At 41.5% G+C, this 25,095-nt stretch overlaps 1 protein-coding gene across 2 annotated transcripts in view; it reads right to left on the reverse strand.

The window, feature by feature from the left end:
- Window positions 1-6,214: 6,214 nt before the first annotated feature.
- dmrt99B (doublesex-Mab related 99B) overlaps window positions 6,215-25,095 on the reverse strand; it is a 48,985-nt gene continuing 30,104 nt past the window's right edge. For both annotated transcript variants that reach the window (XM_028179601.2, XM_089739131.1), the window contains exon 4: window positions 6,215-10,165. In XM_028179601.2, coding sequence (XP_028035402.2) covers window positions 9,420-10,165 — 746 coding nt within the window. In that variant the 3' untranslated portion in view covers window positions 6,215-9,419. The remainder of the gene's footprint in view (window positions 10,166-25,095) is intronic.

Here is a 25,095-nt window from a genome sequence, read left to right on the forward strand (position 1 = left end):
AGAGATTTTAATGCTCAGCAAGCCTCACGCGTCACGCCTCGCCACCGACGACAGCAGACACGCTGCCGCTTAACTAATACGTCCTGTCGCTAACAATGTTTGATGTTATTCATCGCGACGGGCGGATTACGATCAAAAATGTCAAATGCAACGTCCCACTCCGCACTCCGCACTGCAGTTTAGATTAATTCATTTGTTGTTAACTAACCGATGGTTTTAATTAATCGTATTGTGTTCGAATGGGTTATGGGAAACGTTGAAGGGAAGAATCTGTGATCATTCAATGATGATTGAATAACGTAATACACTTTGTTTATAGTAAATTTTCTACAGTTTTTATGATTTGATCGTACGTAAATAAGACAAGAAAGAGTAACTGGTTTGAGCTTTACTCAGAAGACACGCGTAGCCACTGAATCCAACTTTCGTATCACAGGCCTGAAGCAAGCCGTAATAATAGAATCAGCACAAGTTAGCGGGAACCTTTAAATCCCTATGCCCAAATGAACTACAATAAGTCAGTTTTTTATTTATTGCTTAGATGGGTGGACGAGCTTACGGTCCACCTGGTGTTAAGTGGTTACTGGAGCACGTAGACATCTACAACGTAAATGCGCCACCCTCCTTGAGATATAAGTTCTAAGGTCCCAGTATAGTTACAACGGCTGCCTCACCCTTCAAACCGAAACGCATTTCTGCTTCACGGCAGAAATAGGCAAGGTGGTGGTACCCACCCGCGTGGACTCACAAGAGGTCCTACCACTAGTAATTACACAAATTAACATTTTGCGGGTTTCATTTTTATTACACGATGTTATGCCTTCGCCGTGGAAGTCAATCGTGAAAATATGTTGAGTACGTATTCTATTAAAAAAATTGGTACCCGCCTGATTTTCGAACACCGGTGCATCGCTCAACACGAACGCACCGGACGTCTAATCCGTTAGGCCACGACGACTTCAAAGTCTGAAGTCTTTACTTCCGTATCACACGCCCCAAGCAAGCCGTAATAACAGAATCAGCACAGTTCAGCGGGAACCTTTAAATCCCTATGCCCAAATGAACTACAATAAGTCAATAAATACATCAGTTTTGTCTGTTAATACAAACCTTCATCCGTTTCTCGTGACTCTTGGAGCGGCCACAACTGACTAGTGATTTAAGAACGACATGATGACCGCTTTTAACTCATAAATCGCTTTGTAAGTCAGGCTCTTAAGCTGGTTTGGCGTATCTTCTATTATGTGATCGAAAGACCGTCAATATTATTTTAATACTTTTTTTTTCCTACGTAAGCTGATAGCCTTGAGAGGCTATTTCAGCGTAACCTTAACTAGTAGGTGAGCTCACGGGGTTTAAACCGGAGTGATGCTAACACTAACCCTAGCAAGAGTGGCGCTTCGCAGAATCTACCACCGGATCGGATACGCGACCCACTGAGAAGATCCGGCGAGATTAATTCTTATTAGTGATCTGTATTTAGAAAGTCATGTATGTTAGCAAATTAATATTACATTCTGCTTGTAGGTAACAAACAATTCAATTGCAATGATAGGCGATTGGAAGCTCTTAGGCGATATCTAGACTTGGCCCCCATTAACAAACAAAGCGGCATTGACACTATCTGGTGACAGTCTAATGGGTCCGGGCGTGCCTTGCCGGACCGGCAAAATGCGGGCTTGCTCATAGCTAGCCCGCGTCTAACATTCACACAATCTCACATATGGATTAAAATCACTGCTAGTTATTTCACCAGTGGTTTCGGTCGTGTTAAAATCGTTAGAGCCTTAAGAACCAGACGTCCTTGGGGCGAGCGATGAGACTGTCCCAATGTTCAGGTTCCACGCGACAGGTACCAATTTATATAATTATTTTCCTACCTTTTCTAGTAACCTTGAGGGGTTATGAAATGAAATAAAATGAAATGCGTTTATTTCAGGCAACTTAAGCTCATAAAATGTCACATACAATTACATAACATCTAAATCAAAATACAATAAAATTAAAATTACAATTTATCAGAATGACTAAAAACAAAAACAAACAAAAATTAAACCAAATCAAATGAAACCGAATCAAAACTATTAAAATTATAATTGTCAACTACTAATATAAAATTAAAATTAATAAAAGAATTAATACAATAAATAATGAAATAATGTTAACTGAGTAACCGCCACCATACCGGTCACTGAGTTAGATTAATGAGAGACAGATGCTTATTACAACAGTGTCTTATATAGGGGCAGTCCAGTCTGTTTGCAATCATGGCCAGGACCGTGTTGGAGCTGGCCTGCACTCTGCGTACCAAGGATGCGCTAGTAAGTGAACTCACGGGGCTCAAACCTGACGACGTTGCTAACACTAACCTTAGCAAGAGCAGTGCTTCGCAGAATCTACCACCGGATCGGAAACGCGATCCACTGAGAAGATCCGGCGAGAAACTCAGTGGGCTGTGTCTGTGGGTTAATTTACTTGTCGAGCCCTTCGTTGCAAGCGACGGGTTCGACGAGGACGGTGATCGGTGCTTGAGGTACCTAAAAGCACCGTTAATGGATCGGGAGGATTCGAAATGACGTGCTTAGGGCGACGTCGGTACATAACACGCATTCGCGAATGACTTCCACGATCGAGGTTTAATAAAAACGAAACTTCCAAAAAATATATACTTATTGCTTAGTTACTGATAGTAACGCGTGGGAATGTCGTAAATAATAAGATATTACAAGGACTGTACGTACCCAGGCATAAATCTGACCATTATTTATTTGTAATACATCATTATTATTTGTTAATATAAATGTAATTTTAAGATATTCAGACGGAAAATTGTGTGTGCCTTCAATTTGAAATTATATCAGAATTGATTGGTGCAATAGTGTTGGATAAGTTCATTGTTGGTGCAACGTTAATAAACAAATGAAGCCGGGTCATCTGTAACGATGGCCACTGTAGGGACACAGTTTAGTAGTGTATGCGGTTTTGTACTCAGACACAGCCCACTGAGTTTCTCGCTGGATCTTCTCAGTGGGTCGCGTTTCCGATCCGGTGGTAGATTCTGCGAAGCACGGCTCTTGCTAGGGTTTTGAGCCCCGTGAGCTCACCTACTAGCCACGGTTACGCTGAAATAGCCTCTAAGGCTATCAGCTTAGGTAGGAAAAAAAAAAAAACATCGTTGCATTAATTAGCCAGTCGTACATAGCCCACCCGACACGTCAAACACTTGTGACAATATACGGAGTAAAATTTGAACTAACTTGTTTTATTAACTAGTGGCCCCTTGGTAGTCGAAATTCGACTACTGAAATTATAAGTTTGTACATTATTATGATTCTATTGTCAAAGATTATTATACTTCGAGATTTCACCAACACTACACTTTAGACAAATATTAATAAAGACAAAAAATATTTAATCTATTCTCAATTTGACCACAGACGTCAAGAACAAAATTTTGACAATAAATAGTATGCATGCGTGTGTGCGTCAAATACATGGTATGTAGTGTGTGTAATGTGTTCTTTATTGATTCAATGTATCTTTTATGCATTATTTTAAAAAAAAATAGCATTGTGCACTTCTTCTCTATATTCTCTATAAGTGTGGAAAATTTCGTACTCCTCCGTCCGCGCAATTTTCGTAAAAAGGGATACAAAGTTTTTGCTTCACGTATTAATATATAGATAAAGGGAAGATTTACACCCTTTACACTTGCATCAGTAACCGTACAGCCGCAGTGCGGTCACACAGCGCCGGCTGCCGACGAGGACGCCTTTAGAGACGTCAATTCTCTCGGTGACATGGAGACAGCACTAGAGGCCCCCGTCTGGTCGAGTGCACCGCGATAGGCAAGCTCACTCGTGTCGAGGACGCGTCGGTCAAATCAACAGATAAGCGCCGGCTCCTGTCTTCCACTTGAGGGCTTGATGGCTTCCATTAGCGACTCGAGCGTTCCAGAATAATCATTCTATGACGGCACTGCAGGACGAGGTATATTCAGGGTTTTGGGCCTTCAGAGTGATTTCCAAATTCAAAAAAAACCTTAATATTTTGTCCGATTGCTTGTAGGTTGATAGTCGTGCTAATTTTAATCAAAAATGTGTGTGGAATAATAGGAATCCTTCGAGCCAAATGGACGATAGACTTTTGGGAACTAGTGTTAAATGTTTACTGTAGTATCGACACCTGTCCCGACGCTCGGCCGGAGTCAATATTACTGTCAATCTGGCTTTCAATAATGAGGTTATTCGTAGAGACGATTTTCTTTCTGCTATTTATCCATTAAAACCCAACAGCCTATCAAAGCATTAAGGCTTTCTAAATTAATAAATACTAAGAAATATTTTAACCAGATTTTATGTAACCAAAACTATTTACGGTGATTTTGATGTGACTTCTTTGTAATTCGTAAGAAAATACAGCAGTAATGTAGACTCTGTTAGTAAGTCTAGTAAGTGTAGTCTGTTGTAGACTAAGTTTTGTGTTCTTTTATCCTTATACCTTTAAACGAACAATTCTTGTTTATATTTATATTTTTTTATTTATTTTTTATTGCTTAGATGGGTGGACGAGCTCACAGCCCACCTGGTGTTAAGTGGTTACTGGAGCCCATAGACATCTACAACGTAAATGCGCCACCCACCTTGAGATATAAGTTCTAAGGTCTCAAGTATAGTTACAACGGCTGCCTCACCCTTCAAACCGAAACGCATTACTGCTTTACGGCAGAAATAGAAATATAATCTGAATCTCGGAAAAGGCTCCTACGATTTTCATAAAATTTAGTATACAGGGGATTTCGGGGGCGATAAATCGATCTAGCCACGATTTATTTTCAGAAAATGTTGTTTTATTCGTGTTTTCAATAATCAACTCTTCCCGACATCTATTGGCGAATAATAATACTATTTTTCTTAATTGAGGGCAACTAACCGCTTTAAAGACACAACAAGATGGCGTTATCAAAAAAAAATCATCATCTAGTAAATTAATGAAACCTTCAAAATACCAATTTTTTCGTCACGTTCAAAGATGTGAAACAAAGTAAGATATATTAAGAGCCAATAGGCTGTGTGGTGTCGTGTGTAGAATGACACCACCCCATCTCTTGCGGTGGTTGTTGTACAGGCGACGAAGGGACTTACTGGTGAATGGACCGCAGCGCTCTCTTAGAAATATATCGGCAAACGACATTTACTGGTGGGAGTGCAACTATCGCGCTTTTTTCCGTCGCGAAGCAGTTAGTCATTCGGGCTTAAAAGGTCTAAGAACCAATACAATACGCAGTCAAAGCACGACCTAATGTCAAGGTTTTTAAGGTTTTGCTAAAGTTGGAACAGAATTGGGTGCATTTGAAGAGACCTACAAGGGAATCTCAAGGTTTTTAATGTGTATTAGCTCAAAACATGAAGTTGTCGTGGTCTAAAGGATAAGACGTCCGGTGCATTCGTGTTGAGCGATGCACCGGTATTCGAATCCCGCAGGCCGGTACCAATTTTTTTAATGAAATACGTAGGTACTTAACAAATGTTCACAGTTGACAGTGAAGGAATAACATCGTGTAATAAAAATCAAACCCGCCAAATTATAATTTGCGTAATTAGTGGGGGTAGGACCTCTTGTCTTGAGTCCGCGCGGGTAGGTACCACCGCCCCGCCTATTTCTGCCGTGAAGTAGTAATGCGTTTCGTTTTGAAGTGTGGGGCAACCGTTGTAGCTATACTGAGACCTTAGAGATATAAGTTATCTCAAAGTGGGTGGCGCATTTACATTGTAGATGTCTATGGGCCCCAGTAACCGCTTAACACCAGATGGGCTGTGAGCTCGTCCACCCATCTAAGCAATATTTTTTTTTTGTACCTAGTTGAATTTTGTAATTCTTTATAAATTGAAAGCGGGTGCTTTTTGTTATCAGTAGTAGCATTCGAGCTATATACAATAATGCATTTGCAATTAACTTCAACTACATTCATGAAATTCTCGTTATATTTTGTTGAAGCCGGTATACGCTTTTTTGTTAATAGTTTATGTTATGTAAATATTTAATGCTTCTTACACGCCATGTTGGATTCTATGCGGAAGAGCGCCCCGCCCCGGACTGATCCTGAGTAGGAGAGACAGCGTCCACAGTAGGCTTGTCCATGTTCTGAAGCACCGACCTCAATATTGAGGTTGAGGATATCTCCACGAAAGGTAAGTAAAACTCTTAATCGTTCATATCAATTATATTTCATGATATAATTATTACAATTTACATTAATTTTTAAACATCTAATAAGTCAAATATAAATATCTATTAGAATTAAAAGTTATTTACAAAAAAAACCCTAAACGAGTGAAGATAGAGCCACTAACTAGCCTACATTCAATATAATGGCTTATATTTATGATTCTTTACTAAACTATGTCATTAACAATGCTAATTTCACATTTCAAATAGTATTTACATTAGTCAGGTTCGACTTATTTTGACAAAATGTACTTAAATCTTATATGCTTTTATGGATTTCACTAACAACACTATAAGTGTACCTATCATACTATGTTCTTCAATAATCGCGAATTGTATACAAAATTAAAATGATATAAACTTTCCATGCTAAAGGGCCGCAAGTTAAATGTCGACATTGAGTTCGTCACTAATTTATAGATAACTCGTTGATTAGCCTCAAATGACGTCATACGTAAAGGAAAAGCGTTTTGCCGCGCTTTTGGAAGTTAACGGCCATTTTGATTACAAAGATCGGACCAGTCTTCTATTACAACATTAAGTTTTTGAAACATTGTAATTTATAATATAGATAAGTCTGAGACGGTCATTAGTTTGGTAGTTAAACGAAACGCAGCACGACTCCCGAGAGATGGCAGCACGATCGCGTGTCGTCGGAACTCGGCTAACTTGTGGTAAACTGGTGGTAAGACCTCTTGTGAGTCCGCGCGGGTAGGTACCACCGCCCCGCCTCGTGAAGCAGTAATGCGTTTCGGTTTTAAGGACGGGGCAGGCGTTGTAACTATACTGAGATCTTAGAACTTATATCTCAAGGTGGGTGGCGCATTTACCTTGTATATGTCCATGGGCTGCAGTAACCACTTAACACCAGGTGAGTTGTGATCTCGTCCACCCATCTAAGCAACAAAAAAAAAACAAAAAAACTTCGTGCTGCGACAGAGCCTAGCCGATGGAGGCGCGTAGACGCCATCACACTTACCAACCAGTCTTCTTGAAGAGCGGTGTCTCCGTCCTAAGAACTGTCATTCATTTTCATTTGCTAACGTCAAGAGAAGATTTCTAAATTGTTCTAAGACAACAAACTAGATTGGTGTACTCAATATTTCTCTTAGCTCGTCACCCTATTCGCCTCTACGATGTCTGATGATGTTGTTAATAATTGTAGCTTCTCCGACATGTCTTTTCGCATTAATAGTGTACAAGTTCCAAAAATATTCGAAATTGAATTAATATGCGGAACCATTTGGTATCACAATTATTTTTCTCATAAATACTGTCAAAAGAGCGTAGTTTAGTTTTAATTATTTTTTTTAGTTTACCTATGTTTTCACTTCTATTAACAAAATTAATACATAATTTTGTCTTACTTTAAAAGACGGATAATGTAACCGGTAAAAAAATAAAAAAATAAATGTTGCAAAGATGATTAATATTAAAAATATCACAAGCTAACTTTAAAAAACGCACTCACTTTAAAAAAACTCTCCTGTAAAATTAGTAAGTTTTGAGATTATACAGTTTTAATGCGAGAAGACGATATATATATAAAGAAGAAAACAGTAGTTGTCTCTTCTGTTCGTAAAAAGATTTTCGTTGTTTATTGGCCATTAACGACAAGCTTGAGTATTATGGTATAAATAAATAAGAAGATCCATCTTTACAAGAGCACATAGAATGAATCGATATCTTGAGGCGTCAATGGCTCTGGTCGCAATCCGAGCTCTCAATGAATGCTAGTTACAAACAGTGCAACGCGAGATCAAGCAGCGAAAGGTTTGTTTTAAAAACTCACACCGGCAATAACCAAGTCAATGTCATTGACAACGGTGACGTAATCTGAATTTCTAGCAAATTTTTTATGACTCATGAACACATTTACTTACACAACTACGGGTTCCGGTCGAGTATGGCCTGATGGTGAAACATGAATCTATCCCCTCCCCTAAATTGGGTCTAGTTTGGTCAAATCACGCGACACGTCCTCATATACTTTTGAATGAACGTTAGTGATACACAAGGGCGGATCCAGCTTTGGCGCCAGAAGGGGGTCACATAGTCGTGGTCAAGTCAAAAACTTATAATTTAATTTTGATAACAATAGACACAAGTAAAAAGTAGGTATTTTATTCATGTACGTAACTACTTAATTAAATATAATAGGTATGTAGTTATATAAAATCTGTATGGTGCCAAAATGTATAAATAAAATCATTATGTTCAATTAGTGGTCCACCTAAGTCCTGGAACCAGCTCAGGGGGTCATGACCCCCATGACCCCCCTGAATCCGCCGTTGGTGATACAGTACCGAATGTATTGAGTGGCCTAAGATTGATCGTAACGTAAGTGTCAGTGTTAGCAGCCCCCTTGAGGTATCTTGAAGCCACCACCATGAAGGTGTCCAGCACTTCTGGGTCCGCCGATCCTGCGCTGATCCCAGAGAGCTGCCTTTCTACCTTACTACAACTATACAATGCAACATGACTGTCCTTACTTCTTGTATCACTCCACCGCAGAGCATTAATTCTACATTTCGCAGAGGAGTTTCCCCCAGAATCCAGTTACTAACTTCTGATTAACCACGCTTAACATCGCCGAGCCACTTTAAAATCTTAATTAAGACACTTAGACGTTAGGAGAACAATTGTAGTCAGTTACGGTGACACTAAATGCATCCATTTTAGTTTCGAAGCCATATTGACGTGACAACGTCTTATAATTCGGTGGAGCCGGCTGCACGCACGAAAAAACATGCCTCATGCGGCGTTACCTCGCTCTGAGGCGTTCCATTTAAGGTTTGAAGTGCAAGCGAGAGCGCGCAACGGACGACAAAGAGGCACGATCGACCTCCGCGTTCGGCAGCGTTCGACATCTGTCTCTCTCCTACTTGAGCGAGCGATGCATCCGCGTGGACAGCTGCTATACAATAATACATTTACATGCTTTCGTAAAGTATGAAGTTCAGTGAAAAGTGAATGTGGTGTCAATTGTTTATAGCAACGATAATTGCGATAATTGAAAAATGCAACCATTCCATCAGTATTTTCTTATGACGTTGTCACGTTCAACTATCGTCAGTAAACCGACTTTACACAGACAACCGATTTTTTTTTATTTCTTCAATTTCTGATGCTTCAACCAGAACATCATACCTTAGTATTCAAAAGCTTCGTCTAATCTTGAAATGTGGACTTTAATCAGAAAAGCCATCGTTGTTCGTGTTATCAGAAGTGGGAGAGGTTCCCGGTGATGGCACCTGAAGCTGTCTCCCGTACATCAGCTCTGAAGGTGGCATAAATGATGAAAGGTACTCCGGTGGCGGCCGGATTACAGTGGGCAAATACCCCGTCCCGCTGTAAGGTGGAGTCAGAAACCGCCGTGACGGGGAGAACTTAAAACTCTGGTTCGTTAGAGGAGAAAACGCTGATTTTGACTGGTAATTTTGGAGGTAAGGTGGAGATTCCTGCGTCACGTGGTAAGGATTAGGTTCCGGCCCGTTCACCATGGAGTCCATGGCCGCTACGACGTCTCCCTTGCACCGCGCCAAGATAGCCTCGATCTCTTGCCGGCTGCGTCGCGGGAACACTTTCAATAGCACGTCCACTGGAGATTTCTGATACTGACTCTCCTCGTGGGCGGGCTCGGGAAGATCCTTACGTCTAAACATTTTGTATTTAAACTCGTTACTCTCCCATTTTTCTTCTTCTTTTTTGACTGGCATCTCTTCGCGAGACTCCTTCATGGACAGGTTTTCGGGAGTAAGAGATGGTTCTGATTCTTCTAACTCCTCCTCCACGTTTAGTTCGTGGTCTGAAGGAGAGCGGGGCGGGGGTGTGGCTAGCGGCGGCGTCGGGGCTGGAGTCTTCGGATCCCTGGGTTGTTCGTTGATAGGAGATGGACTGGTGGAACAAACCTCGGTGATGCGAGCGCGCTTCTGAACTGTTAACAAGAAACAGAAAATTGTTAGTGATAAATTTGCTCGAAATAAATATTATTGTATGTTACATAAATACAAACACATATAAATGCCATCTAGGTTTTTTTTTATTGCCCCTGTAGACAGACGAGCATACGGCCCACCTGATGATGAGTGGTTACCGTCGCCCATGGACTTCAGCAATGCCAGGGGCAGAGCCAAGCCGCTGCCTACCGTAAATGACCGTACATTCAAGAGTAATGCCAGCCTGTCGGTGAACATAAATAATGTTCTCTATATCAATAAGGGATCGGCAATCAAAGGGATATATTTTTAGCCAATATCATTTGAAATATTGAACTAAATCAACAACCGATTCAGAGAATAACTAAACAAACAATTACACTATTGTAAAATAAATTTATCAATACAGAACTATTGTGCTCAAATTTCCATTAAATGCACACCAAGGCACCGATTATTTTACATTAAAATGTAATTGAGACCTTTACATTGACGGCTCAGTGGGATGAATCAAACAGTTTTTGCTAACACAATGCTCAATGTAAATCGTTTTAATAAAAAAACGCACGCAAAAAGAAGAATTAAAAAATGTTGTGGTTCTTTTGAATAAGGGGAACAAAGACGCCCTCGCTTTGAACCCGAATCAAATAAAACCATTTTTTTTTTCTGTATTTTTAAAACTAACAAGAAAGGAAATACTGGCTATTTTTAATTTGGCCGGAGGGAATGAGATGGAGATATACATTTTTTGTGTATGCGTATGAAAGGGATGCATGTTTTATTAAACATTTTAATGGACATCTGGTTCAACTATAATTGTTAAGTAGCTTTCCGCCCGCAGCATCGTTCGTGTGGGCGGGAATCTGTGCACTGAGTACTAACATATTTCCATATCGTTTTTTTTTTATGATTGAAACATTACTGGTGGCCCGAAGGCCCTTCCAGTTTCACCAAGACAGGTGGGCGAGCATAGGCTCAGCCAGGAGGGGTGGGATTTGCTAACAACTGCCCGAGCGCCTCCGAAGGAGAGCTAACAACTCAAGAGCAATTGCTTCGCGAACGAATCTACTACCGGATCGGAATCGCGGCCCGCTGAGAAGATCCGGCGAGAAACTCAGCGGGCTAATGCATGGATTAGATTGCACGTCGACCTCTTTGTCGAGTTTGACGAGTACGGCTACCGAGGTCCCTAAGCCTGCTCCTAGTGTTAGAGCTGAAGGCGTCTAATGCAAAGGTTATTGGATCTGATGGATCTGTCGACGTGTCTTGGGCGTCCACGGTGACTGGCTTATCCCTATCGTATTTCCTCATTCGGTTCAGTAGTACGGGCTTGATAACGTAATAAACCGACAAAGTTATATCTTATATATATATATATATTTATCCCCCAAACAATTAGACGTCCTCTGAAGAAAAAAATGCATTTAAACTGGCGTCCACCTGCTTTTGGCGTCCGCATACTGGACGCCACTTTGATAGCCAGTGGGGTTTACGTCCCATTGGTCCTGGCTGCCCGTAGGACAAATATCGATAGAAGCCAAATTATCTCTTAATTGGCTGCAATAATATATTAAGCAGTTCGCGACGAAATCGTAACGCAGGTGTGGCAGTGCTGTCGCGCATATATTGACAGCCGCATATCTCGGGGAGTTCCTGACTATGGATCCGCGTATTTGGCGTCCACAACTGCGACGTTGCCAGCTCGTTTGCAACATTGGATCACAATTATCACACGATATTTAATCAAATCAATATATTCGCCGTAGGTGGTGTACGCGTTGCGTATCATTAGGAGCCCGAGTTTATTTAAACTTTTAAAAAGTCAGAACAACGAAAAACACTCAAAGGAGCCGATTTTGCCGCTAAATATGTTCAGTAAATAAATAAATAAATGAGAAAACGGATACCCAATAGCTTTATACGGACGACCAATAGCTATATACGGACGCTCAATTGATATATACGGATGTCCAATTCAAATCTAGTGGGATAGTCAAGAGAAGTCGATTAAAAATATTTCTTCCAACTGCCAATAATTCCCATTTGTCCCGGGGAAATCTGTGAATAACACAAATGACAAATGGGAATAATCCAATATGGTGCAACACGATTGGCAAAAGTATTTCCACCATACAGTAGCTTGTAGCCAAACAGCACTGCCTCACATACTGCCGTATTTTTATAATTAAAGTAGCCATGTTATTGGGCGTCCGTATATAGCTATTAGGCGTCCGTATATAGCTATTAGGCGTCCATATAAAGCTATTAGGCGTCCGTATATAGCTATTAGGCGTCCGTATATAGCTATTAGGCGTCCGTATAAAGCTATTAGGCGTCCGTATAAAGCTATTAGGCGTCCGTATATAGCTATTAGGCGTCCGTATATAGCTATTAGGCGTCCGTATATACTTAGTCTGGCCGTAAATACTGTTACAATTAAAAATAACAAAAATATTACATTTGAATTTGGAATCTGTCATTTTTATATGATTGCTCATTGAGTTTTCTCATTTTGGCGCCAATACATTGTACAATATTTTGCGATATTAAAATGGAGTGGGGTGATAAAGAGAACCGAATCGCTGTGATTGCATTACACAAAGTAGGTATGGAGCCAAATGCAATTTTTAAAACTCTCCATAGGCTTGGTATTAGTAAAATGTTTGTGTACCGGGCTATTAATAGATGCAATGAGACCTCCTCTGCTTGTGACAGAAAAAAATTTGACCGTCCACGTAGTGTTCGTACGAAAAAGGTGGTCAAAGCAGTAAGGGAAAGAATTCGAAAAAATCCTGTCCGAAAACAAAATATTTTATCTCGGGAGATGAAGACAGCACCTAGAACCATGTCGCGTATTTTAAAAGATGACTTAGGACTTGCAGCCTATAAGAGACGTACTAGTCATTTCTTAACTGATAATTTAAAAGAGAATAGGGTAGTAAAATCGAAACAACTACTGAAGCGGTACGCAAAGGGAGGTCATAGAAAAATTTTGTTTACGGATGAGAAAACTTTTTACAATTGAGCAACATTTTAACAAACAAAATGACCGTATTTATGCTCAAAGCTCTAAGGAAGCTTCCCAATTAGTCGACAGAGTGCAACGTAGGCACTATCCGACTTCAGTGATGGTTTGGTGGGGTATTAGCTATGAAGGAGTGACTGAGCCATACTTTTGTGAAAAAGGTATCAAAACATTGGCACAAGTTTTTTTTTTTTTTTATGATTGAAAGATTACTGGTGGCCCGGAGGCCTTTCCAGCTTCACCAGGACAGGTGGGCGAGCAAAGGCTCAGCCAGGAGGGGTGGGATTTGCTAAAAACTGCCCGAGCGCCTCCGAAGGAGACCTAACAACTCCAGAGCAATTGCTTCGCGAATGAATCTACTACCGGATCGGAATCGCGACCCACTGAGAAGATCCGGCGAGAAACTCAGCGGGCTGATGCATGGGTTAGGTTGCACATCGATCTCTTTGTCGAGTTCGACCAATACGGTTACCAGGGTTCCTCAGCCTACTCCTAGTGTTAGAGCTGAAGGTATCTAATGCAAGAGTTATTGGATCTGATGGATCCGTAAGGACGTGTCTAGGGCGACGACGGTGACTTGCTCCTGCGTGATCAGGATTCGGGGAGTAATCAGCGGCGGCAACGATAAGGCGATTATCATGACGCATAGCCTTATCGAAGTACCGTTCCGACGTTGACTCCATGTATTTCTGGATAGATTCGAGGCCTAAGTCGTCGTGTAGGTCAACGTTCCTCACAAACCACGGAGCTCCGACGGCTAACCTGCAAAAGCGGGATTGTAGAGATTGGAGGGTGTCTATATGTGTGCGGGCCGCGTGAGCGAACACCACACTCGCGTAAGTCATGACGGGCCTTATGCAAGTTTTGTAAAGTGTCACCTTGTTCCGAAGGGACATTTTACTCCGCTTACAGATCATGGGGTAGAGTCTACCGAAAATAAACGCGGCACGGTCACGGACTGACTTTATATGCGGGCGGAATGTCATCGATGCATCCAGGGTAACGCCCAGGTACTTGACCTTCCTGGCCCAGGGTATGGGTTGTCTAAAGAGAGTAATCGGGGGTGTGAGATTCCTCCTCCTAATCTGGGAGGAAATCCGTGTGGAGCTTCCCCTCTGAAATAGCACCGCAGTACTTTTCGCTGGGTTGATGTCTATGTGCCATTTTCGGAACCACTGTCCTAGGGCTAGGGCTGCGCTCTGAAGCTTCTTCGCGATTAGGGACTTGTTTCTACTTGAGTAGTAAACGGTTGTGTCGTCAGCGAATAAGGCTAGCTGGGTCGGCGGCGACCGGGGAATATCATTGACAAATAAACTAAATAGGAGCGGAGAAAGAACGGAGCCTTGCGGGACTCTAGCCGTGAGTGGTCGCGGGGAGGAGCGGGTTCCCTCTACTCGATATCGAAAAGAGCGGTTAGACAAGAAGTCCCGCATGATGAGCACGAGACTGTCCGGTACGCCCATGTTGAAAAGTTTGAAAATCAAACCGTTGTGCCAGACTTTGTCGAACGCTTTTGCGACGTCGAAGAAGAGAGCTTCCGTGTAGATCGGTTTTGGTCGGTTAACTCCTACGAGAATGTGCTCCGTGAGGCGGTGCACCTGTTGTACGCATGAGTGATTTGCACGGAATCCGAATTGTTCATCGATGAGAATGCCCTTGGATGAGACGAAGTCTCTGAGGCGTTTGTAGAGCAGACGCTCATACAGTTTGCCTAAAGACATGAGGAGGCTAATCGGGCGGTAGCTCGTCGGATGATTTTTTGGTTTACCGGGTTTATGTATGCCGATAACGTCCGCTTCTTTCCACACCGCGGGAAAGATACAGTTCGCCATAGCGGCATTGAAAATAGATGCCAACATCACGATGAGTTGGACGGGTAGAAGTTTAATAACGCGGTTAGATATACCGTCGGAACCGGGAGCCTTGCGAGGACGTAGGTCTTTGATCAAGTCTTTAACTTCCATCGGGGTGACGGAGGCACAAGTGTATCAAGATACCATTCTTGAGAAGGTAGTGAAGCCCCTTAACAACACCATGTTCAATAATCAAGAATGGTCCTTCCAGCAAGACTCGGAGCCAGGTCATAAAGCTCAGTCTACGCAGTCTTGGTTGGAAATGAACGTTTCGGACTTCATCAGAGCTGAAGACTGGCCGTCGTCTAGACCCGGTCTTAATCCGCTGGATTATGATTTATGGTCAGTTTTAGAGAGTACGGCTTGTTCTAAACACCATGATAATTTGGAGTCCCTAAAACAATCCGTAGGATTGGCAGTGTAAAATGTTCCCATGGAAAGAGTACGTGCTTCTATTGATAACTGGCCTCAACGTTTAAAGGACTGTATTGCAGCCAATGGAGACTACTTCGAATAAGCTTTTTATACTTTAAATTGTTATATATTTATGTGTTAAACAAACACACTGTAAAAGTAATAAATGTTATTTGCAATAGATTTTTTTTTATTTTTGATTGTAACAGTATTTATGGCCAGACAAAGTAGATATTGGGGTCCGTGTATAATGTTGGACGTCTATACAATATTGGTTCAGGCCATGGTAGGATACAATGCCGATTTTATCATACCTATATTTATATTAAACCCACAAATGAAGTTATTACATACCTACTTGTCTTAAATTTATGAAAAAATAGACTAATTTTTTTAATTATTTTTCTAATGAAATACGTACTCAACAAATGTTCACGATTGACTTCCACGGTGAAGGAATAACATCGTGCAATAAAAATCAAACCCGCAAAATTATAATTTGCGTAATTACTGGTGGTAGGACCTCTTGTGAGTCCGCACGGGTAGGTACCACCGCCCCGCCTATTTCTGCCGTGAAGCAGTAATGCGTTTCGGTTTGAAGGGCGGGGCAGCCGTAGTGACTATACTGAGACCTTAGAACTATATCTCAAGGTGTGTGGCGCATTTACGTTGTAGATGTCTATGGGCTCCAGTAACCACTTAACACCAGGTGGGCTGTGAGCTCGTCCACACATCGAAGCAATAAAAAAAAAATAAAAAAAAATGTAAAAATCTCAGAGACAGGAGCTTAATTTTCTTTATCTTATTATAAACTATTTGTGTACTTAGCTTCATCAAAATCCATTGTTACTAATACGTGTAGAATAGATAAATTATATAAAATTATCTGGCATCCGTATATGTATAGATTTGACGAAATTGGTATAAATGTACAGACAAGCGATTGTCAAAGAAAGAGAAAGTAAACATAAAACTGGCAACGCCGCACTTACAAATGTCGTTCATCCTATGAGGACGCTAAATAGTCGATGCCATAGGTAAATCACGATCAATATATCCAGGACGCCTATAATTTATGACCATGGTTCGGGGTTCAAAAATGTTGCGGCACGAACGCAAGAAGAATATCGCGAAAAATAAAATTATCGGAAAATGACGTATCTCACGGAGCTGGAAATCGAAAAACTAAGCAATATTCATTAAGACATGTTAAAAAAAGCAATGGGAACCGGAGGACGTCGTAATGATGCACGACGTGCAGACGCCAAAAAGATTGTAGGATGTAAATATATATATATATATATATATATTATATATATTATATATAGGCTTATATCCATGGTGAAAGCACATAAATCAGTTATAACAACAATATTTGGCTTCGTTACGACTAAACATTACTCTTCGCTGTTGCTTCCCATGCCTACACGGGTTGATATTACTCCTCCAGAGTCTCAACAGATTTGACAGAAAATATTAAAAATAAAACAACATAACGATCATTTCAAATTTAAAAAAAACCTCAATAACAATCATCACTCTCCCGCCCTTCTCTCAGTCACTTGGAGTCGGCGCAACATGTATTCTCCTTCCATACTCCTCTATCATATACTTACCATTTCTTCTTCTTTTTTTTTATTGCTTAGATGGGTGGACGAACTCACAGCCCACCTGGTGTTAAGTGGTTACTGGAGCCCATAGACATCTACAACGTAAATGCGCCACCCACCTTGAGATATAAGTTCTAAGGTCTCAAGTATAGTTACAACGGCTGCCCTACCCTTCAAACCGAAACGCATTACTGCTTCACGGCGGAAATAGGCGGGGCGCGGGCGCGCGGTGGTACCCACCCGCGCGGACTCACAAGAGGTCCTACCACCAGTAAATACTTCGCTCACTCATTTCTTCAATAACATTAACGAACCGGCAAGGTCGTCAACGGAGTTGGATATTTTTACTTGTAGGTTAGTTACGTTTATAAAAATGATCAAGGGCATCCTCCACGTTAGTAATAGGTTAGCAGTGTAATTGTTTTATTGTTTAATTTTATATTGTGAATAAAATTATTTCCTTACATTATAAGTTAGATTAGTTTTCGTTGTCGTGTTGTTTTGTCGTATAGTTGTTAGGAACATTGTTATACAAATTCAGCACTATATGTCTTGTTTTGTCGTGCGCACATAACTTATGTTACAAGCCAAATTTAGTTTCTTTTTACTTGTGTTTTTTATGTATATTTTTAGCTTGTGATGTTCATTGTGAGCCTAATAAATAAATAAATAAAAACGTGTGGCACTCGGGAACTGCCGCAGTAAAGCTATTGCATAGCATTTTCTATCAACTTATGCAATTATAATTAGACAATGATAATTTAATATTAAAACAATAATAAAACAAGACCACGCTATATTAAACATTATTAAAAGCAAAACCCCTTAACTGTCCCCTTCACACTCATAAGCTAGACAGTGCGAGAGAGAGATGGGCAGACTTTTCCAGATGCGCATGCAGCGTGACGTCACGCCGCGCGCTTATTCACTAACACTACACAAGCGCAACGGGTGAATGTGTTGAACGCGAGCTACATGGTAGGCGGAGTAAGGGGTGTAAGGTTTTTTTCGTTACGGAATTTAATGATTCGGTCGCCGCGCTCAAGGCGCGCGATAAAAGCTATGCAATAGCTTAAAAAAATAGAAATAAAATAAAACATTTTACAATAGTATTTAAAAACATAAACCCCGCAAGAATTAAAGTCTAGTATCGCGGCTCTCACGAGTACCCCCGCCCCTCTCCCTCCCCCCACTTTCGAAAAAAACAATGAGCACGGCCATTAAATTCGCGCACGTCACTGACTCGACTTCCTAATTGAGTTGTACACAATGACTTGTGCGCTCGACTGTACCGCGCCGGAATATATCGACACTCTGTTTTATTATACGACGAGTTTGGTCGCGCGACTCCGCCCGTCTTGTGTTTGTTTTAAATTCATACTCGAGCACACATACCTATGATCGTAGTGAAAACGGACCTCAAACTTGCTCAGGGTTGCGTAAAAATATTTTTTGTGATATCATTCATCTATACTAATCTATACTTCTATAGGTACTAATATTATAAAGAGGAAAGATTTGTTTGTTTGTTTGTATTGAATAGACTCCGAAACTACTGAGCCGATTAGAAAAATTCTTTCACTGTTTGGAAGCTACACTATCCTCGAGTGACATAGGCTATAACTGCAATAATGTAACTCAAGGTGTAAAAAAATTACCTAAAATATTATTTTTCGCGTGCCCTGCGAAAACTATTGAGGATATATAATAATGTACTATGATTTTTTTTTATTGCTTAGATGGATGGACGAGCTCACAGCCCACCTGGTGTTAAGTGGTTACTGGAGCCCATAGACATCTACAACGTAAGTGCGCCACCCACCTCGAGATATAAGTAGATGACTTCGTAGAACATTTTATTTACAAAAAGTGTCGCCACAGCATATGTCTAACTATTATAGTTACGACGCAATAAATGTTCTTTTGTTTAAAAAAATAAAACAACGTCAAATATCGTTGAAATTTTTGTTAAAGACCCGAGCGGAGCCAGAGCGGGCCGCTAGTAAGATATAAAAACAATGGCAGGGTGATTTGTAATATATAAAGAAGAAACTACACTGCCTTTATTACGTATATGATTAACAAACTCAATGGGTTAGTTCGGTTGGCAGTCAGATTGGCATATTGGCTTCAATTAAATTAAGAATATTATGCACGATCTGGACGCATCTATTAAACCTCTGTGTGATAATTCCAGCATCAGATAACGAAATAAAAATCGAATTCAAATCGAATCGTACTCCTCGGCGGGCTAGCTTCCCTTTCTTACTTAATAAAGCAACGCCTTGCAAGCCTTACCAGATCTTATATTTGGGTCTTAAATTCAGGCAATATCATTGTGTAGAGAGGGAGAGAGAGAGATGCAAAATCAGAAGCAGGTATTTTGTAGAACATTATACAAACCACGCACACCGCATCAATTACAAAAATAATATTTATACGGAGACCCGAAATATTTGGATTTTAATTCAAGCTATTACTATTTCGAAGCCGTCGCACGTTGTGTTCGAATCATGGCGGGTACCAATATTTCTAATGAAATATATGCTCGAGAAATGTTCACGATTGACTTCCACGCTGAAGGAATAACATCGTGTAATAAAAATAAAAAAAAACTCGCAAAATTATAATTTGCGTAATTACTGGTGGTAGGACCTCATGTGAGTCCGCACGGGCAGGTACCTCCACCCCGCCTATTTCTGCCGTGAAGCAGTAATGCGTTTCGGCTTGAAGGGTGGGGCAGCCGTCGTAACTATACTGAGACCTTAGAACTTATATCTCATTGTGGGTGGCGCATTTACGTTGTAAATGTCTATGGGCTCCAGTAACCACTTAACACCAAGTGGGCTGTGAGGTCGTCCACACATCTCAGCAATAAAAAAAACATGCTTTAACAAAAAACGACTTCAAATAGAAAAAAAAGATATTCCAAACCAAATTAATATACATTAAAAACAATAATCATCGAAATCTGTTGGCGTGATATTGAGTTATTGAGTTATTCATCTATTTGTCGCGCACGTACTTAATGCAACTTTAAGACTTATACTGTTTTCTCGTAGATACCATTATCAGAACTGGACTAAACTGAAATGGGACCACACGGGAAGCGTCAGCTTTCTAATAAAAAATGAATCATCAGAATCGATTCACCCAGTCAAAAGTTATGAGATAACAAATATTAAAAAAAATAGTCGAATTGAGAACCTCCTCTTCCTTTTATGAAGTCGGTTAAAAATAAACTAGTCTTGTGTTTATTGTAATTTTACGAGGCGTTTTGAACATTACCGTTTTCGCTGTCTTTTGAGTTGAGCTTCCATAGCCATTGTAAGAAAGAAATATAATTTTTTTATAAACCCAAACAAAACAGTTATACGAATGATTCAGTTCAATAGTTTGAGGGCATGTGTAGCTTCCGTGTTTACTTTATAACGTAATTATTCAAGCTAGTGGTCCCCCGGTAGTCGAATTTCGACTATAATTAATTAAAATTATAAGTTTGTACACTATTATGATTCTATTGTAAAAGACTATTATATTTCTTTAATCACAGATTTCGCCAAGACTATGTACACTTTAGACGAATATTAATAAAGACAAACAATATTTATTCTTTTTTTTTTAAGGGATTTTATGACCTGGTAACTAAGACCTTTAAGTCATGTCTTATTTTAATTTATTTTCTTATTTTTATGAAAAATGATGAAATGAAATGAAGATGATTAATTTGAGACATTAATCAACTGGGATGAAATCAAATGAAATGAGATGAGATGATATGGGATGAAATATAATCTCAGTAAAATGGTGGTCATCTACTGAGACTTTTTCATTGGACTTTTTGGAGGATCCCGAGAAGTGACGTCCAACTGCTTTGTTTCATTTTCCCACATTTGTGCCCTTTCACAGATATTAAACAGTTAATAAACCACCGTTATTACACATTTAAACCCGAAGAACACTAAATAGACAAAATAAAACAAATCACACAACTTCACTCCTCGCGTTTCCGCCAAAAAGTCATATTTATTAAACGGTTTTATTTAGCTCGACCTGTACGGAATTTGTTTTTTATTTATTTGGGTCAAAATTAGAAATTGAAATTTAAGCACCTTCCCGTTGTCAGATTGATCTGAAATTTGGTACACACATTTAATTTAGATGACAATACAATATAATAAAATCAATGACATTATAAATCTAAGATGGCCGCCGATACAAAATGGCGGATTACATATTTTTCCTTAAACCCCTCAATATGGGTATCAAATGAAAGGGCTATACTAGTAAAACACGATGATTATGTCAAAATTTAAAATTCAAGATGGACGCCGTTCCAATATGGCGGACTAGGTACATATTTTTCCACAACCACCACAATATGGGTATCAAATAATAGGACTACACTAGCAGAATACTGTCATTATGTCAAAATTTCGTATTAGGTGTTACAAGTTACAAAATGGCGTATTTGGTGGGGGCATGATTAGTCGTGTCGAGAACAGTTGCGTCCAAGATTGTGTGACGTTAGAAGGGCAGATAAAAAAAAATAGGTAATTAGATACCTCGTTAGTAAGCGGTAGCTATACCACCCAAGTTAACGCGGTGCTTGGGTATAGCAGGAAGAAGCTGCGGGAATGTCACGTGGCGGTGCTAGACTTCGCCAAGGCATTTGACACTGTGTCTCACGAGGCACTTGTCGAATTGCTGAGGTTGAGGGGCATGCCCGAACAGTTCTGCGGCTACATTGCTCACCTATACGATACGGCGTCCACCACCTTAGCCGTGAACAATGAAATGAGCAGCCCTGTGAAAGTGGGACGAGGGGTTCGTCAAGGGGACCCTCTGTCGCCAATACTCTTCAACGTGGTGATGGACCTCATCCTAGCTTCCCTGCCGGAGAGGGTCGGGTATAGGTTGGAGATGGAACTCGTGTCCGCTCTGGCCTATGCTGACGACCTAGTCCTGCTTGCGGGGTCGAAGGTAGGGATGCAGGAGTCCATCTCTGCTGTGGACTGTGTTGGTAGGCAGATGGGCCTACGCCTGAATTGCAGGAAGAGCGCGGTTCTGTCTATGATACCGGATGGCCACCGCAAGAAGCATCACTACCTGACTGAGCGAACCTTCAATATTGGAGGTAAGCCGCTCAGGCAGGTGAGTTGTGTTGAGCGGTGGCGATATCTTGGTGTCGATTTTGAGGCCTCTGGATGCGTGACATTAGAGCATAGTATCAGTAGTGCTCTGAATAACATCTCAAGGGCACCTCTCAAACCCCAACAGAGGTTGGAGATTTTGAGAGCTCATCTGATTCCGAGGTTCCAGCACGGTTTCGTGCTTGGAAACATCTCGGATGACAGATTGAGAATGCTCGATGTCCAAATCCGGAAAGCAGTCGGACAGTGGCTTAGGCTACCGGCGGATGTGCCCAAGGCATACTATCACGCCGCAGTTCAGGACGCCGGCTTAGCGATCCCATCGGTGCGAACGACCATCCCGGACCTCATTGTGAGGCGTTTCGGGGGGCTCGACTCGTCACCATGGTCAGTGGCAAGAGCCGCCGCCAAATCTGATAAGATTCGTAAGAAACTGCGGTGGGCCTGGAAACAGCTCCGCAGGTTCAGCCGTGTTGACTCCACAACGCAACGACCATCTGTGCGCATGTTTTGGCGAGAAAATCTGCACGCATCTGTTGATGGACGCGAACTTCGCGAATCCACACGCACCCCGACATCCACAAAGTGGATTAGGGAGCGATGCGCGCAGATAACCGGACGGGACTTCGTGCAGTTCGTGCACACTCATATCAACGCCCTTCCATCCCGCATTCGCGGATCGAGAGGGCGTAGAGGTGGGGGTGAGTCTTTGTTGACCTGCCGTGCTGGTTGCAAGGTTAGGGAGACGACGGCTCACATCCTACAACAGTGTCACAGAACACACGGCGGCCGGATTCTACGACACAACAAGATTGTATCTTTCGTGGCGAAAGCCATGGAAGAGAACAAGTGGACGGTTGAGCTGGAGCCGAGGCTACGAACATCGGTTGGTCTCCGTAAGCCGGATATTATCGCCTCCAGGGATGGTGTCGGAGTGATCGTGGACGTGCAGGTGGTCTCGGGCCAGTGATCGCTTGACGAGCTCCACCGTGAGAAACGTAATAAATACGGGAATCAGCTGGTTGAGTTGGTCGCAGGTAGACTAAGACTTCCGAAAGCTGAGTGCGTGCGAGCCACTTCGTGTACTGTATCTTGGAGGGGAGTTTGGAGCCTGACTTCTTATAAGGAGTTAGGGTCCACAATCGGGCTTCGGGAACCGACACTACAAATCGTTCCGATATTGGCGTTGAGAGGATCGCACATGAACTGGACCAGGTTCAATCAGATGACGTCCGTCATGGGGGGCGGCGTTGGTTGAGCCTTGCACAGTAGTCCAGCGGTAAGGGTGTAGATCATTCCCGTCTGTTTCTCCCCCGGAGCTCGCTCCCTTGGCTTCCCTTATATTTAACATCAGAAACAGACATTAATCTAATTAATTACTTACTAATTAATTAATTAATTACTGATCCAATTTCGCCGGCGTACGGCCACAATCGGGAGGGTGGGAATCTCGGGGGTCTTCCGATCCAATCCATTATGATTACGACCACAGTCACTAAAGACGATGGCATGATGATCCGGCGATGAAAATAATAGGTTAAAACGTGCCGAGGACTGTATGGCATTAGGGTGGATAAAAATGTAATGTCGTAACCGCTTCCCCCTCAAGATTGGGCGCATCTTGTTGTATATTAAGCCTTGCCCCTTTACTGGACCTCTGGGGGGGTCGACCGTCAAAATTCCCCTTAATCGTGGGAACAACATGGTAACAATAAATAAAAAAGCAAACAAAAATAAAAACGAAACTGCTACACAACGAAAAAGAACGAAGAGAACAAGAAACGAAGAGAACGGTTAGCAACAGAAACACCTGAGCAACATGATACCAGGTTAATGGCACAACGTGAGAGACAAAGGCAGCTGGTAGAGTCAGAAACACCTGAGCGTCATGAGTGCAGGCTAGCATCACAACGTGACAGACGAAGAGAGCTAATAGCATCAGAAACACCCGAGCGTCATGAGTCCAGGCTAGCATCACAACGTGGCAGACAAAGAGAGTTGTTAGCATCAGAAACATCTGAGCGTCATGAGTCTAGGCTAGCATCACAACGTGACAGACGAAGAGAGCTTATAGCGTCAGAAACACTTGAGCGTCATGACTCCAGGCTAAGATTACAACGTAACAGACAAAGAGAGCTATTAGCGTCAGAAACATCTGAGCAACACGAGGCCAGGCTAACAGGACGGCGTGAGAGACGAAAGGAGTTAGAAGCTTCAGAAACACGCCCACACAGAGCAACGCCACGACAGGTGAAATAACCAACGTGAGCGTGCACAGCAACGCAGAGCTGAAAATCATGTACAAGCGTTTGAAAATGCTATTAACACATCGTGTATACACGTTTGTGACATTTGCACGAAGCATTGTTATCCTAACCAAATTCATACTGTACGTTACAACACAGCTGCATTAGGATATCTACCTGCAGAACTGTCTTCAAAAACAACATTACTTTTATGTTTGCGCTGCCAAACACATGTGACCAGTAATAAAACAATAACACAATCAAAGGCGTATTGGAATAATCTGGATCCAGGTTCAATACCAGATGAGATTCAAACGCTGACGCAAGCAGAGCAGCGCTTGCTGTGTAGAATCATCCCGTTTGTTAAAATCGTAAAATTTACTGGGCTATACGGGCAGTACGGTTTCCGCGGACAAGCAGTGTTGTTGCCCAAGATATCTTTGAGGTCAGTGAAAGATTATCTAATATGCTTCCAAGATCTTCCAGCCAGGTGGGTATCGTTGTAGTTACAGAACGTTTGGAGAATTTGAACATCACAAGAGAATTCACAATATCTCGCGAAAAAGTCTACAGCGCTTTAAGATGGTTAACTAGAAATAACCCGCTTTATAGAGATGTACGCATTGAC

This window comes from Bombyx mandarina, chromosome 28, assembly GCF_030267445.1.
Source record: "Bombyx mandarina strain Sakado chromosome 28, ASM3026744v2".
NCBI lineage: Eukaryota > Metazoa > Arthropoda > Insecta > Lepidoptera > Bombycidae > Bombyx > Bombyx mandarina.